Source organism: Oncorhynchus kisutch, linkage group LG23 (assembly GCF_002021735.2).
Source record: "Oncorhynchus kisutch isolate 150728-3 linkage group LG23, Okis_V2, whole genome shotgun sequence".
Lineage (NCBI taxonomy): Eukaryota > Metazoa > Chordata > Actinopteri > Salmoniformes > Salmonidae > Oncorhynchus > Oncorhynchus kisutch.
In genome coordinates, this window is record NC_034196.2 from 34,904,779 (window position 1) to 34,919,779 (window position 15,001).

General features: G+C 43.6%; 1 protein-coding gene across 7 annotated transcripts in view; it reads left to right on the top strand.

Moving 5' to 3' along the window:
• rapgef1b (Rap guanine nucleotide exchange factor (GEF) 1b) overlaps nucleotides 1–15,001 on the top strand; it is an 85,293-nt gene that overhangs the window by 39,039 nt on the left and 31,253 nt on the right. For 4 of the 7 annotated variants that reach the window (XM_031802312.1, XM_031802309.1, XM_031802310.1 and 1 more), the window contains exons 2-6: nucleotides 693–838; nucleotides 5,237–5,415; nucleotides 10,189–10,345; nucleotides 10,694–10,785; nucleotides 10,885–11,025. In XM_031802312.1, the coding sequence (XP_031658172.1) occupies nucleotides 693–838; nucleotides 5,237–5,415; nucleotides 10,189–10,345; nucleotides 10,694–10,785; nucleotides 10,885–11,025 (715 nt within the window). The remainder of the gene's footprint in view (nucleotides 1–692; nucleotides 839–5,236; nucleotides 5,416–10,188; nucleotides 10,346–10,693; nucleotides 10,786–10,884; nucleotides 11,026–15,001) is intronic. The other 3 variants (XM_031802311.1, XM_031802315.1, XM_031802314.1) reach the window with 1 other exon arrangement.

Sequence of the window (15,001 nt, forward strand, 5' to 3'; positions counted from 1 at the left end):
CATCTCTTCTCCCACTAACCAGCCTATTCTCAATGGACAGTGGCGATTGGAGTGTGTGTGCATGTTTTCGTGTGTGTATCTGTCAGCTCCTGTATGCGTGTGTGTCTGCGCCCACCTGCGTGTGTGCGTGCGTGCGTTTGTGTGTGTACTCCCGATCTGCCTGGCCTCTCAGAGATGGGAGCGACCAGCAGCAATGTTATCAGCCGAGGGAAGTCTGGGGACAGACAGTGGAAATGAGAATGTGATAAGACCTGATAGCATCTCTGTTGCACCCTCAGCTGAACACAGACAGATAGGCCTACACTGCCTGCTGTGCCAATGCTAGTACAACCGCTAGGACCTTCTGCACTGACAGAAACACTGCTACTGCAATGCCATTTTGTCAGGGTTGTGATCATTTGATTGGCACTGTCTCTTATTGATCTCCCTCAGACTCTTATGGTTTCTCTATTTTAGCCTGGGCTGTGTTCATTAGGGTAAAGCATTAGAAATTTCTCCCCATTTTTGTCTGTTTCAAAATGTTTCCTTTCATTTTGTGCTGGGTTTTTCCATGGTTTTTGCTTTAGCCTACTTCTCTGACATTCACTGTGGTGCCAAAGTCCTACATATCTACCAGGCTACTTCTATTTCCCCTCTCTGCCATTCTTTCTCCTCTGACTGACGTCTCATCGCTCTCTTCCTCTCCTCCTCAGACTCGCAGCGCTCCCACCTCTCCTCCTTCACCATGAAGCTGATGGACAAGTTCCACTCTCCCAAGATCAAGAGGACACCATCGAAGAAGGGCAAGCAGTTGCAGGTCGAACCAGTGGTCAAGAGCCAAGAGAAACCCGTCAACAAGGTGTGTGTGTGTGTAGAATCGTCTAGAGGTCGACCGATTAATCGGAATGGCCGATTAATTAGGGCCAATTTCAAGTTTTCATAACAATCGGAAATTTGTATTTTTGGACGCCGAATTGGCAGATTAGTTTTTTTTAATACCTTTATTTAACTAGGCAAGTCAGTTAAGAAAATATTCTTATTTTCAAAGACGGCCTAGGAACAGTGGTTTAACTGCATTGTTCAGGGGCAGAACGACATATTTTTACCTTGTCAGCTCGGGGATTCAGTCTTGCAACCTTACAGTTAACTAGTCCAACGCTCTAACCACCTGCCTCACGAGGTGCCCGCCTGTTACGCGAATGCAGTAAGACGCCAAGGTAAGTTGCTAGCTAGCATTAAACTTATCTTATAAAAAACAATCAATCATAATCACTAATCACTAATATCATCAACACATGGTTGATGATATTACTAGTTTATCTAGCGTGTCCTGTGTTATAATCGATGCGGTGCGCATTCGTGAAAAAGGACTGTCGTTGCTCCAACATGTACCTAACCATAAACGTCAATGCCTTTCTTAACATCAATACACAGAAGTATATACACTGCTCAAAAAAATAAAGGGAACACTTAAACAACACAATGTAACTCCAAGTCAATCACACTTCTGTGAAATCAAACTGTCCACTTAGCAAGCAACACTGATTGACAATACATTTCACATGCTGTTGTGCAAATGGAATAGATAACAGGTGGAAATTATAGGCAATTAGCAAGACACCCCCAATAAAGGAGTGGTTCTGCAGGTGATAACCACAGACCACTTCTCAGTTCCTATGCTTCCTGGCTGATGTTTTGGTCACTTTTGAATGCTGCCGGTGCTTTCACTCTAGCGGTAGCATGAGACGGAGTCTACAACCCACACAAATGGCTCAGGTAGTGCAGCTCATCCAGGATGGCACATCAATGTGAGCTGTGGCAAGAAGGTTTGCTGTGTCTGTCAGCGTAGTGTCCAGAGCATGGAGGCGCTACCAGGAGACAGGCCAGTACATCAGGAGACGTGGAGGAGTCCGTAGGAGGGCAACAACCCAGCAGCAGGACCGCTACCTCCGCCTTTGTGCAAGGAGGAGCAGGAGGAGCACTGCCAGTGCCCTGCAAAATGGAGACGCCGTGGAGAACATTCTGCTGCCTGCAACATCCTCCAGCATGACCGGTTTGGCGGTGGGTCAGTCATGGTGTGGGGTGGCATTTCTTTGAGGGGCCGCACAGCCCTCCATGTGCTCGCCAGAGGTAGCCTGACTGCCATTAGGTACCGAGATGAGATCCTCAGACCCCTTGTGAGACCATATGCTGGCCCTGGGTTCCTCCGAATGCAAGACAATGCTAGACCTCATGGCTGGAGTGTGTCAGCAGTTCCTGCAAGAGGAAGGCATTGATGCTATGGACTGGCCCACCCATTCCCCAGACCTGAATCCAATTGAGCACATCTAGGACATCATGTCACGCTCCATCCACCAACGCCACTTTGCACCACAGACTGTCCAGGAGTTGGCAGATGCTTTAGTCCAGGTCGGGGAGGAGATCCCTCAGGAGACCAACCACCACCTCATCAGGAGCATGCCCAGGCATTGTAGGGAGGTCATACACACTACTGAGCCTCATTTTGTATTGTTTTAAGGACATTACATCAAAGTTGGATCAGCCTGTAGTGTGGTTTTCCACTTTAATTTTGAGTGTGATTCCAAATCCAGACCTCCATGGGTTGATAAATTTGATTTCCATTGATAATCTTTGTGTGATTTTGTTGTCAGCACATTCAACTATGTAAAGAAAAAAGTATTTAATCAGAATATTTCATTCATTCAGATCTAGGATGTGTTCTTTTAGTGTTCCCTTTAATTTTTTTGAGCAGTGTATATTTAAACCTGCATATTTAGCTAAATGAAATCCAAGTTAGCAGGCAATATTAACCCGGGTGAAATTGTCACTTCTCTTGCGTTCATTGCATGCAGAGTCAGGGTATATGCAACAGTTTGGGCCGCCTGGCTCGTTGCGAACTAATTTGCCAGAATTTTACGTAATTATGACATAACATTGAAGGTTGTGCAATGAAGCAGGAATATTTAGTCTCAGGGATGCCACTCGTTAGATAAAATACGGAACGGTTCCGTATTTCACTGATAGAATAAACGTTTTCGAGATGATAGTTTCCGGATTCGACCATATTAATGACCTAAGCCTCCTATTTCTGTGTGTTATAATTAAGTCTATGATTTGATAGAGTAGTCTGACTGGAGCGATGGTAAGCATTCATTCAAACAGCACTTTCATGCGTTTTGCCAGCAGCTCTTCACTGTGCTTCAAGCATTGCGCAGTTTATGACTTCAAGCCTATCAACTCCCGAGATTAGGCTGGTGTAACCAATATGAAATGGCTAGCTAGTTAGCGGGGTGCGTGCTAATAGCGTTTCAAACATCACTCGCTCTGAGACTTGGAGGAGTTGTTCCCCTTGCTATGCATAGTTAACGCTGCTTCGAGGTTGGCTGTTGTCGATGTGTTCCTGGTTCGAGCCCAGGTAGGAGCGAGGAGAGGGACAGAAGCTATACTGTTACACTGGCAATACTAAAGTGCCTATAAGAACATCCAATAGTCAAAGGTATATGAAATACAAATCGTATAGGGAGAAATAGTCCTTTAATTCCTATAATAACTACAACCTAAAACTTCTTACCTGGGAACATTGAAGACTCATGTTTAAAGGAACCACCAGCTTTCATATGTTCTCATGTTCTGAGCAAGGAACTTAAACGTTAGCTTTCTTACATATTGCACTTATACTTTCTTCTCCAACACTTTGTTTTTTCATTATTTAAACCAAATTGAACATGTTTCATTATTTATTTGAGGCTAAATGGATTTTTATTGATGTATTATATTATGTTAAAATAAGTGTTTGTTCAGTATTGTTGTAATTGTCATTATTACAAATCAATTTAAAAAATCGTCCGATTAATCGGTATCGTCTTTTTTTGGTCCTCCAATTATCGGTTATCGGCGTTGAAAAATCATAATCGGTCGACCTCTAGAATCGTCTGTGTGTGTGTGCTTGCTGTGGGAAACCCAGCTCTCCCACCTATCCCGTGCACTTGTTTACCTACGTGTGTGGTTTTCCGTCCAGTACCTTGCTTTGTATTGTATTGCTCTGCCCTATTGTGTGAGTTTCCTGTGGTTTCCGAGTTGTTGTGAGTGCTGCCTATGGAGGGGTAACAGGTGCTACCACCAGTAGGTGTTCCCCCCCCCAAATGGTACCCTATCCCCTATATAGTGCACTATTACCCATAAAGCCCTGGTCTAAAGTAGTGCACTACATAGGGGATAGGGTGCCATTTGAGGGACACACCCATACACACATGAATGGAACTGAAGCTGGCCAGTTTCCTGAATAAACTCTCACTCCCAAGGCTTTAGTATAATGACTTCAATTCCCTGACAGTTTTGTACATACACTGAGTGTACAAAGCATTAGGAACACCTTACTAATATTTAGTTGCACCCCCTTTTGCACTCAGAATAGCCCCAATTTGTCGCGGCATGGACTCTACATGCCGTGACAAACATTCCACAGGGATGCTGGCCCATGTTGACTCCAATGCTTCCCACAGTTATGGGAAGTTGGCTGGATGTCCTTTGGGTGATGGACCATTCTTGATACACACGGGAAACTGTTGAGCGTGAAAACCCAGGAGTGTTGCAGTTCTTGACACACTCAAACCAGTGTGCCTGGCACCTACTACCATACCCTGTTCAAAGGCACTTAAATATTATTTCTTGTCTGTTCACCCTCTGAATGGCACACATGCACAATCCATGTCTCAATTGTCTCAAGGCTTAAAAATACACAATCCATGTCTCCTCCCATTCATCTACACTGATTTGAAGTGGATTTAACAAGTGACATCAATAAGGGATAACAGCTTTCACCTGGATTCACCTGTTGTTCCTAATGTTTTGTACACTCGGATCTTAATTTGAGACAGGAAAATAATCCAACAGCAACGTCAAATGTGAATTATTATGTGGATTATAATTAATATATCTAAATATTTTTGGACCATGCTAAATTACAATGTTGTTTTCGTCAAAGGGTGTGCTTTAATTTTAAACCCTGGATGAAGCTCTTTGGAAATGGCATTTTCTCCATCCATCAATTATTATGTCAAATGGACAGCTGATTTCCTCCAAGCTTACCATGTTTCATTGTGTTCATTAGGGCCATTTTGCAACAGAAAACGACTGAGCGTTTCTCATTGGACAAGTTCAAATAGTACCTCCCCATTTCACTCTGTTTTCATCCTTTTGGTGCCTACTGAACACAACCCAAGTTGAAAATGTAATTCTATTTCTTTCTTTTCTGTAGAAGGTGAGTCGGCTGGAGGAGCAGGAGAAGGAGGTGGTGAGCGCACTGCGCTACTTCAAGACCATCGTGGACAAGATGGTGGTGGAGAAGAAGGTGCTGGAGATGCTGCCTGGCTCGGCCAGCAAGGTGCTGGAGGCTATTCTACCTCTGGTGCAGGTGGAGGCCCGGATAACACACAAGTACGTGGGCTGAGACGGGACAGGAGAAAGGCTAGTGTTTAAGATGGTATGTGCAATACCACTCAAAAAGTTTGGACACACCTACTCATTCAAGGGTTTTTCTTTATTTTGTATTATTGTTGTAGAATAATAGTGAAGACATCAAAACTATGAAATAACACATGGAATCATGTAGTAACCAAAAAAAAGTGTTAAACAAGTCAAAATATACTTTAGATTTTAGAGTCTTCAAAGTAGCCACCCTTTGCCTTGATGACAGGTTTGCACACTCTTGGCATTCTCTCAACCAGCTTCATGAGGGTGTCACCTGGAATGCATTTCAATTAACAGGTGTGCCTTGTTAAAAGTTTATTTGAGTTTGAGCCAATCAGTTGTGTTAAGGTAGGGGTGGTATACAGAAGATAGCCCTATTTGGTAAAAGACCAAGAACCGCTCAAATAAGCAAAGAGAAACGATGGTCAGTCAATCCGGAAAATTTCAAGAACTTTGAACATTTCTTCAAGTGCAGTCGCAAAAACCATCAAGCGCTATGATGAAAATGACTCTCATGAGGACTGCCCAAATAAATGCTTCACAGAGTTCAAGTAACAGACCCATCTCAACATCAACTGTTTAAAAAAAATATATATATTTAATCTTTATTTAACCAGGTAGGCTAGTTGAGAACAAGTTCTCATTTACAACTGCGACCTGGCCAAGATAAAGCAAAGCAGTGCGACAGAAACAACAACAGAGTTATACATGGAATTAACAAGCGTACAGTCAATAACACAATAGAAAAAAAAGAAATTCTATATACAGTGTGTGCAAATGGCATGAGGAGGTAAGGCAATAAATAGGCAGTAGTAGCAAAGTATTTACTATTTAGCAGATTAGCACTGGAGTGATAGATGAGCAGATGATGGTGTGTAAGTAGTGATACTGGTGTGCAAAAAGAGCAGCAAAGTAAATAAAAACAATATGGGGATGAGGTAGGTAGTTTGGGTGGGCTATTTACAGATGGACTATGTACAGCTGCAGCGATCGGTTAGCTGCTCAGAGAGCTGATGTTTAAAGTTAGTAAGGGAAATGAAAGTCTCCAGCTTCAGCAATTTTTGCAATTTGTTCCAGTCACTGGCAGCAGAGAACTGGAAGGAAAGGCAGCCAAAGGAGGTGTTGGCGTTGGGGATGCGCGTGCTACGGGTGGGTGTTGTTATCATGACCAGCGAGCTGAGATAAGGCGGAGCTTTACCTAGCATAGACTTCTAGATGACCTGGAGCCAGTGGGTCTGGCAGCGAATATGTAGCGAGGGCCGACTAGAGCATACAGGTCGCAGTGGTGGGTGGTATAAGGCGCTTTGGTAACAAAACGGATGGCACTATGATAGACTGCATCCAATTTGCTGAGTAGAGTATTGGAAGCGATTTTGTAGATGACATCGCCTAAGTCGAGGATCGGTATGATAGTCAGTTTTACTAGGGTAAGTTTGGCAGTGTGAGTGAAGGAGGCTTTGTTGCGAAATAGAAACAGTCTAGCCAGACACCTAGGTATTTGTAGTTGTCCACGTATTCTAGGTCAGAAAGAGGAGACCGCGTGAATCAGGTCTTAATGGTCGAATTTCTGCAAAAGAACCACTACTAAAAGACACCAATAAGAAGAAGAGACTTGCTTTTGGTTCCAACCGCCGTGTCTTTGTGAGACGCAGAGTAGGTGAATGGATGATCTCCACGTGTGGTTCCAACCATGAAGCATGGTGTGGGGGGCTTTGCTGGTGACACTGTCTGATTCATATTGAATTCAAGGCACAATTAACCAGCATGGCTACCACAGAATTCTGCAGCGATACGCCATCCCATCTGGTTTGCACATAGTGGGATGATCGCTTATTTTTCAACAGGACAATGACCCAAAACACACCTCCAGGCTGTGTAAGGGCTATTTGACCAAGAAGGAGAGCGATGGAGGGCTGCATCAGATGACCTGGCCTCCACAATCACCTGACCTCAACCAAATTGAAATGGTTTGGGATCAGTTGGACCGCGGAGTGAAGGAAAAGCAGTCAACAAGTGCTCAGCGTATGTGGGAACTCTTTCAAGATGGTTGGAAAAGCATTCCAGGTGAAGCTGGTTGAGAGAATGCCAAGAGTGTGCAAAGCTGTCATCAAGGCAAAGGGTGGCTACTTTGAAAAATCTAAAGTATATTTTGATTTGTTTGACACTTTTTTTGTTTTTCTGTTACTTCATGATTCCATATGTGTTATTTCACAATTTTGATGTCTTCACTATTATTCTACAATGTGGAAAATAGTACAAATAAAGAAAAACCCTTGAATAAGCAGTTGTGTCCAAACTTTTGACTGGGTACTATAGGTCAAAGGAACTGGGCTTTGGTTAGTATTCAGCATTGGTGAGGGATCTTTGGCCCAGTATATGATCATACCGTATTTTGTTTTTATTTTGGTGAGGTTTTTTTGTTACCAAATTTCTATTCACTTTGTTGTTTTTGTTGTGTCATATATATACCATTTTGAGCATTTAGGAGAGACCGTTGGTCATTCCTTACATATTGTTACCCAGTCATAGCCTAGGCATGTTGCCCCTTAGTGAGATGGGCTGCGTACTACATTCTCACAGAATGTTCCTGCTGTTTTGCCACAAAATAATGTAAACAAATGGTGTCTCCATTCCCCAAGACGTTATGTAACAACCTCATTGAAGTGGTTTGATCATCAACTGCTATCTAGCTGCTTTTGATGTGTCCTGTTTGAACGTTGCTCAAAAAGGAGAACGGATGTTGTGACATCATCAGGAGCTACACTTGGTGACATCATAGTGAGACATAATCACCTCAGGCTTCCTGGAGTGTTCATCCGGTGTGCTCTGGTATTTCATATCTGGAAAGAGCTCCTGTTATTCTGACTGAGTTAATGTTTACCTATTTATTCAGCACTGTCAACACTTTATTCAACACTTTATGAGCCACACGCTTCTTCTTATCCACTCGTGCAACAAAGTGTATCGATAGGCTTGTTTTGTTATTATTATTATTATTGTGTCTTTTTTAATATCAAGGAATATTTCCCGTTCTTTGGTCATAGGAGTAACAAATCATGAAGTGCTAACTCGAGTTTCGCCACCAACTGGAAGACGTAGTCTCCCCCCACTGAGACTGACCATCAGATTCAGGCACCATCAGTCCAGTAAAATAAAACAAATTATGGAAATTATTTCAATTTATGCTCACTCAGCTCTGCCCCACAAGTCATACAATGCATTTCAACGTCATAGATTTAGCGGGTGGTAACTTGTGAAATAGACACCGGCTAGATTGCGGTGTTAACCAATCAGCTTTCAGGATTAGACCCACCCGTTTTATAATACCAGTGTGATCATATACCTCAAGTTTTGAAATATAATAAAAACATCTGAGAAGAACAACATTGCAATGCCATTGGCAGGGAAATTCAAGCATTGTATTGGGTCTATCGCCTACTGCACACACCTCATTGCTACAGAACTGGTTTTAATAGGTTAATGTTGCATAGGCTAATGTTTTTCATGTCATGTTTTTTTAATTCTGAGCGATAGATCTCATCCTGCGTTTTGACTCAGAAACTGATCTCGGCTCGGAAAAGGTTGGTGACAACCGTCCCAGATCACAACCCGCCTCAGGGACTCGAGTCCTACCCCTCTGCTTCTGGAACCACCTGGGTCCAGTACCTGTATTCATAAAGTGTCTTAGACTAGACTAGGATCAGGTCCCCACTGTCCATGTAATCTTATTCAACGTGATCTAAAAATCAAATCTGATCCTAGATCAGCTGCACTTCTACTTTGAGATGCTTTATTATGACTCCAGTTGTTATTGCTGAATGGTCTTTTGCTTGGCTCTCTCCTCTTGCCCACTTAGTTTGTTCATTGTGGCCACGAGCCTTAGCCCCGGTCTTAGGCTCCATTTTGCCCATACAGGCCTTAGCTCTACTGTAGCAGTGTCATGGAAATCGAATCTAGAGAAAAGGCTTGGAACCTGTAACCCTTGAAATTTGACTGGTAAACTCATGGGGAGGACCGTTGTATAGATGCTATTTCTCTGAGCTGTATCCTGTAGAGACAGGAGGGATATTCCAGAGTTGTGAATCAGCTGCAGCGTGTTGTGACTGGTCTGAACCTCCACCACGCCCTACTGTTTCTCAATGGTCCATTCAGCACAGCCACATACACCTAAACCAGAACAGACACACATTCTCCACTTAATACCACCACAAACACACTTTTTCCAGTCACACACACACACACACTTCCTCAATAAATCCCCTCGGGGGAGACATTGAGTTAACGCATATGGCTGTCACAGTGCGGGAGAAGAGATGTGGTCCTTTAGTCTAGCTAGTTGTCCGTATTCTCAATCTACAGAATCCGACATGAAATGTGTATCCCTCGCTCCTCTTCCCTACACCCCCACTCTGTTCCCCTCTTCCATTCTCTGTTCCCCTCTTCCATTCTCTGTTCCCCTCTTCCATTCTCTGTTCCCCTCTTCCATTCTCTGTTCCCCTCTTCCATTCTCTGTTCCCCTCTTCCATTCTCTGTTCCCCTCTTCCATTCTCTGTTCCCCTCTTCCATTCTGTTTCCATCCTTTCTTCCCTCTTTCCTGTAAACCTGCCATCACTCTACTGTTCTACGCCCTCCCCCTTTTTCTTCATCTTTACTTTTCCATTCCCCCCCAATCTCAGCCTCCCCTTTCTGTCCATCTCTTCCTTCCTGTCATTTACTGTCACTTCTCTCCTTTCTCCTCAGTTCGGCTGTGTCGTCGTGTCACAACCGGGTGTACCAGAGCCTTGCCAACCTGATCCGCTGGTCCGACCACGTCATGCTGGACGGCATCAACCTTGATGACAAGGACAACGTGGTCGCGGTCACGACAGTCATCAAAGCCGTTCTGGATGGGGTCAAGGTAAGAGGGACAGTCGGTGGGTCTGTGAAACGATAGCTTGCAGCATTCCACGGCTCTCAGAGAGGGTCATAGTGTCTGTTTCTCCCTTGCCGAGCTGGGGCAAATACATTTGTCAAATAGGCCTACTTTCAAATACGCATGCTGTGGTTTGGTTAGCTTGCCTGGTACAATGTCACCAAATGGAATGGTCCTGAATGTGCAAATACTTCAAAAGTCTTTACAACTGAATGTATTTGACCCAGGTCTGCTCTCTGACCACTCAGTTTTTGTCTAAATTATGTAATGAACACATCTTAATCTGATTGAAAACAGTATACTGTACACATTGAAGTTGTGTGGTTCTAACAGGAGCTGGTCAAACTCACCATAGAGAAACAGGAGCAACCCTCCCCCACCACACCCAACAGACCCCCACCACCACCTATCACTACACCAGAGAGGTGAGTGAACGCACACAAACAACCCTACATACACCAGACTTTTTCCTGTCAGTCTATCTCTGTCACACACACGGACTCTCTCTCCTGTTCTGTTCCCAGCAGGTCAGAGTTGCCACTGACAGAACGGGAGAGGGAGATCCTGAGTAAGACCCCGCTCACCGAGGCTGTGACGGACGTGGCAGAGGAGGACGTAGCTCCGCCCAAACCCCCCCTCCCTGGCCTGAAAATGGATGCGCTCAGGTGAGTAGCACTGGACTCCCATCTTTGGATATAATCGACAGTGGCATACCAATAGTATGCACCAGGGCCCACTGGACCAGACTGAATCTTTAGGGGATTTTAGTTTTAGGGCCCAGAGTTTTTCCCTGGGTCTTAAATATGGTGTATTCAACATTTTCAGTTGTGTAGGGCTTTATCTTCTCATCGCCCTGTCCTCATCTGCAATTCATTGAATTGGCTTCTTCCAGATATTTAGAGTGAGATATTTATTTAACTTGGAAGAAATGAGGAGATGAAGCTACTTGAGACTATTGAGATGCACCCATGTAGCGTGAGAGTGTTTTTTCAGTACTGTCCCGCTCAGACTCTCTTTACCTTAGTGAAACAAAAACAAATAATATTTCACTCTCTGTATGAGTTGTCGCACACTGATTTCAATGAGTGAAATTGTCATTCTATCACTTTCAAGTTCCTGTTTCTGACTGTCTTAAAGCGGTCATGTTTGTTACTGTAAGTTCCCAGTGGAAAGAGAAGTTCTCCCCTGCCACAGTAATGAGAAGGAACCTGCAGTCTCGAGTTTCTGCAGTCAGAAAAAAAGCAGAAGCGGTCCAGTGCCACATGGTGTAAGGGACTGCTTCTGTGGTGCTGTTGCGTGGGCACTTCTGGAAGTTTTTTCTTTTTAGAATTCTGCCAAAGAGGAATTGAAGTGAAGATAAAACTGAAACGTTTGTGCTGGTCAGCATAAATCATTTTTTGTGCTGTTGCATGAGAACTTCTGAATGTTTTATTTTAGAATTCTGCCAGAGAGGAGGTGAAGTGTAGATATACTGGAATGTTGATGCAAGTCAGCATTAATCATTTTTGATTGACATGATGTCAGGGTCTATTTATGAATTCGGTCTAATTGAGTCTGAAACGTGTCATGGTATCTCGCAAATAGCACCCTATTCCCCGTGTAGTGCACTTCTTTTGACCAGGGCTGTAGTCTCTTTATCCATCATTTTCAAACAAATTTGGTAGAAAACTTTTATCTTAAAGAGGAATTCTATTAATCTACAACATACAATGCCTTCAGAAAGTATTCACACACCTTGACTTTTTCCACATTTTGTTGTTACAGCCTGAATTTAACATTTTAAATGGATTAAATTGAGATTTTGTGAATTTCCCACAATGTCAAAGTGGATTTTGTTTTATTTTTACAAATTATAAAAAACATTTTTTTAAATGTCTTAAGTCAATAAGTATTCAATCCCTTTGTTATGGCACGCCTAAATACGTTCAAGAGTAAACATTTGCTTAACAAGTCACATAAGTTGTGTGGACTCTGTGTGCAATAATAGTGTCTAACATGATTTTTGAATGACTACCTCATCTCTGTACCCCCACACATACAATTATCTGTAAGGTCTCTCAGTGAATTTCAAACACAGGTTCAACCACAAAGACCAGGGAGTTTTTCCAATGCCTCGAAAAGAAGGGCACCTATTGTTAGATGGGTAAAAATAATTCAAGCGGACAGTGAATATCCCTTTGAGCACGGTGAAGTTATTAATTACACTTTAGATGGTGTATCAAAACACCCAGTCAATACAAAGATACAGGCATCCTTCCTAACTCAGTTGCTGGGGAGGAAGTTAGTTTAATGGCTGTGATAGCAGAAAACTGAGGATGGATCAACAACATTGTAGTTACTCCACAATACTAACCTAAATGAGAGTAAAAAGAAGGAAGCCTGTGCAGAAAAAAAATATTCTAAAACATGCATCCGGTTTGCAATAAGGCACTAAAGTATTACTGCAAAAAGTGTGTAAAATAAATTAACTTTGTCTTGAATCAAAGCATTATGTTTGGGGCAAACACATCACTAACTATCACTCTTTATACACTGCTCAAAAAAATAAAGGGAACACTTAAACAACACAATGTAACTTCAAGTCAATCACACTTCTGTGAAATCAAACTGTCCACTTAGGAAGCAACAATGATTGACAATAAATTTCACATGCTGTTGTGCAAATGGAATAGACAACAGTGGAAATTATAGGCAATTAGCAAGACACCCCCAATAAAGGAGTGGTTCTGCAGGTGGGGACCACAGACCACTTCTCAGTTCCTATGCTTCCTGGCTGATGTTTTGGTCACTTTTGAATGCTGGCGGTGCTTTCACTCTAGCGGTAGCATGAGACGGAGTCTACAACCCACACAAGTGGCTCAGGTAGTGCAGCTCATCCAGGATGGCACATCAATGCGAGATGTGGCAAGAAGGTTTGCTGTGTCTGTCAGCGTAGTGTCCAGAGCATGGAGGCGCTACCAGGAGACAGGCCAGCACATCATGAGATGTGGAGGAGGCCGTAGGAGGGCAACAACCCAGCAGCAGGACCGCTACCTCCACCTTTGTGCAAGGAGGAGCACTGCCAGAGCCCTGCAAAATGACCTCCAGCAGGCCACAAATGTGTATGTGTCTGCTCAAACGGTCAGAAACAGACTCCATGAGGGTGGTATGAGGGCCCGACGTCCACAGGTGGGGGTTGTGCTTACAGCCCAACACCGTGCAGGACGTTTTTCATTTGCCAGAGAACACCAAGATTGGCAAATTTGCCACTGGCGCCCGGTGCTCTTCACAGATGAAAGCAGGTTCACACTGAGCACATGTGACAGTCTGGAGACGCCGTGGAGAACGTTCTGCTGCCTGCAGCATCCTCCAGCATAACCGGTTTGGCGGTGGGACAGTCATGGTGTGGGGTGGCATTTCTTTGGGGGGCCGCACAGCCCTCCATGTGCTCGCCAGAGGTAGCCTGACTGCCATTAGGTACCGAGATGAGATTAGGTACCGAGATGAGATCCTCAGACCCCTTGTGAGACCATATGCTGGTGCGGACGGCCCTGGGTTCCTCCTAATGCAAGACAATGCTAGACATCATGTGGCTGGAGTGTGTCAGCAGTTCCTGCAAGAGGAAGGCATTGATGCTATGGACTGGCCCGCCCATTCCCCAGACCTGAATCCAATTGAGCACATCATGTCATGACATCATGTCTCGCTCCATCCACCAACGCCACGTTGCACCACAGACTGTCCAGGAGTTGGCGGATGCTTTAGTCCAGGTCTGGGAGGAGATCCCTTAGGAGACCATCCGCCACCTCATCAGGAGCATGCCCAGGCATTGTAGGGAGGTCATACAGGCACGTGGAGGCCACACACACTACTGAGCCTCATTTTGACTTGTTTTAAGGACGTTACATCAAAGTTGGATCAGCCTGTAGTGTGGTTTTCCACTTTAATTTTGAGTGTGACTCCAAATCCAGACCTCCATGGGTTGATAAATTTGATTTCCATTGATAATTTTTGTGTGATTTTGTTGTCAGCACATTCAACTATGTAAAGAAAAAAGTATTTAATAAGAATATTTCATTCATTCAGATCTAGGATGTGTTATTTTAGTGTTCCCTTTATTTTTTTGAGCTGTGTATTTTCAAGCATGGAGGTGGCTGCATCGTGTTATGGATATGCTCATCATCGTCAAGGGCTAGGGAGTTTTTTTTTGGGGGGGGGGGTGGAAAAGAGCTTAGCACAGGCACAATCCTAGAGGAAAACCTGGTTCAGTCTGCTTTCCAAACAGACACTGGGAGACAAGTTCACCTTTCAGCAGGATAATAACCTGAAACTCAAAGCCTTATATACACTGGAGTACTTGCTTACCTAGACAACATTGAATGTTCTTGAGTGGCCTAGTTAAGGTTTTGACCTAAATCAGTTTGAAAATCTATGGCAAGACTTGAAATTGGCTGTCTAGCAATGATCAACAACCAACTTGACAGAATTCTTTTTTTTTTCTTTTTCACCTTTATTTAACCATGTAGGCAAGTTGAGAGCAAGTTCTCATTTACAATTGCGACCTGGCCAAGATAAAGCAAAGCAGTTGGAAACATACAACGACACAGAGTTACACATGGAGTAAAACACACATACAGTCAATAATACAGTATAAACAAGTCT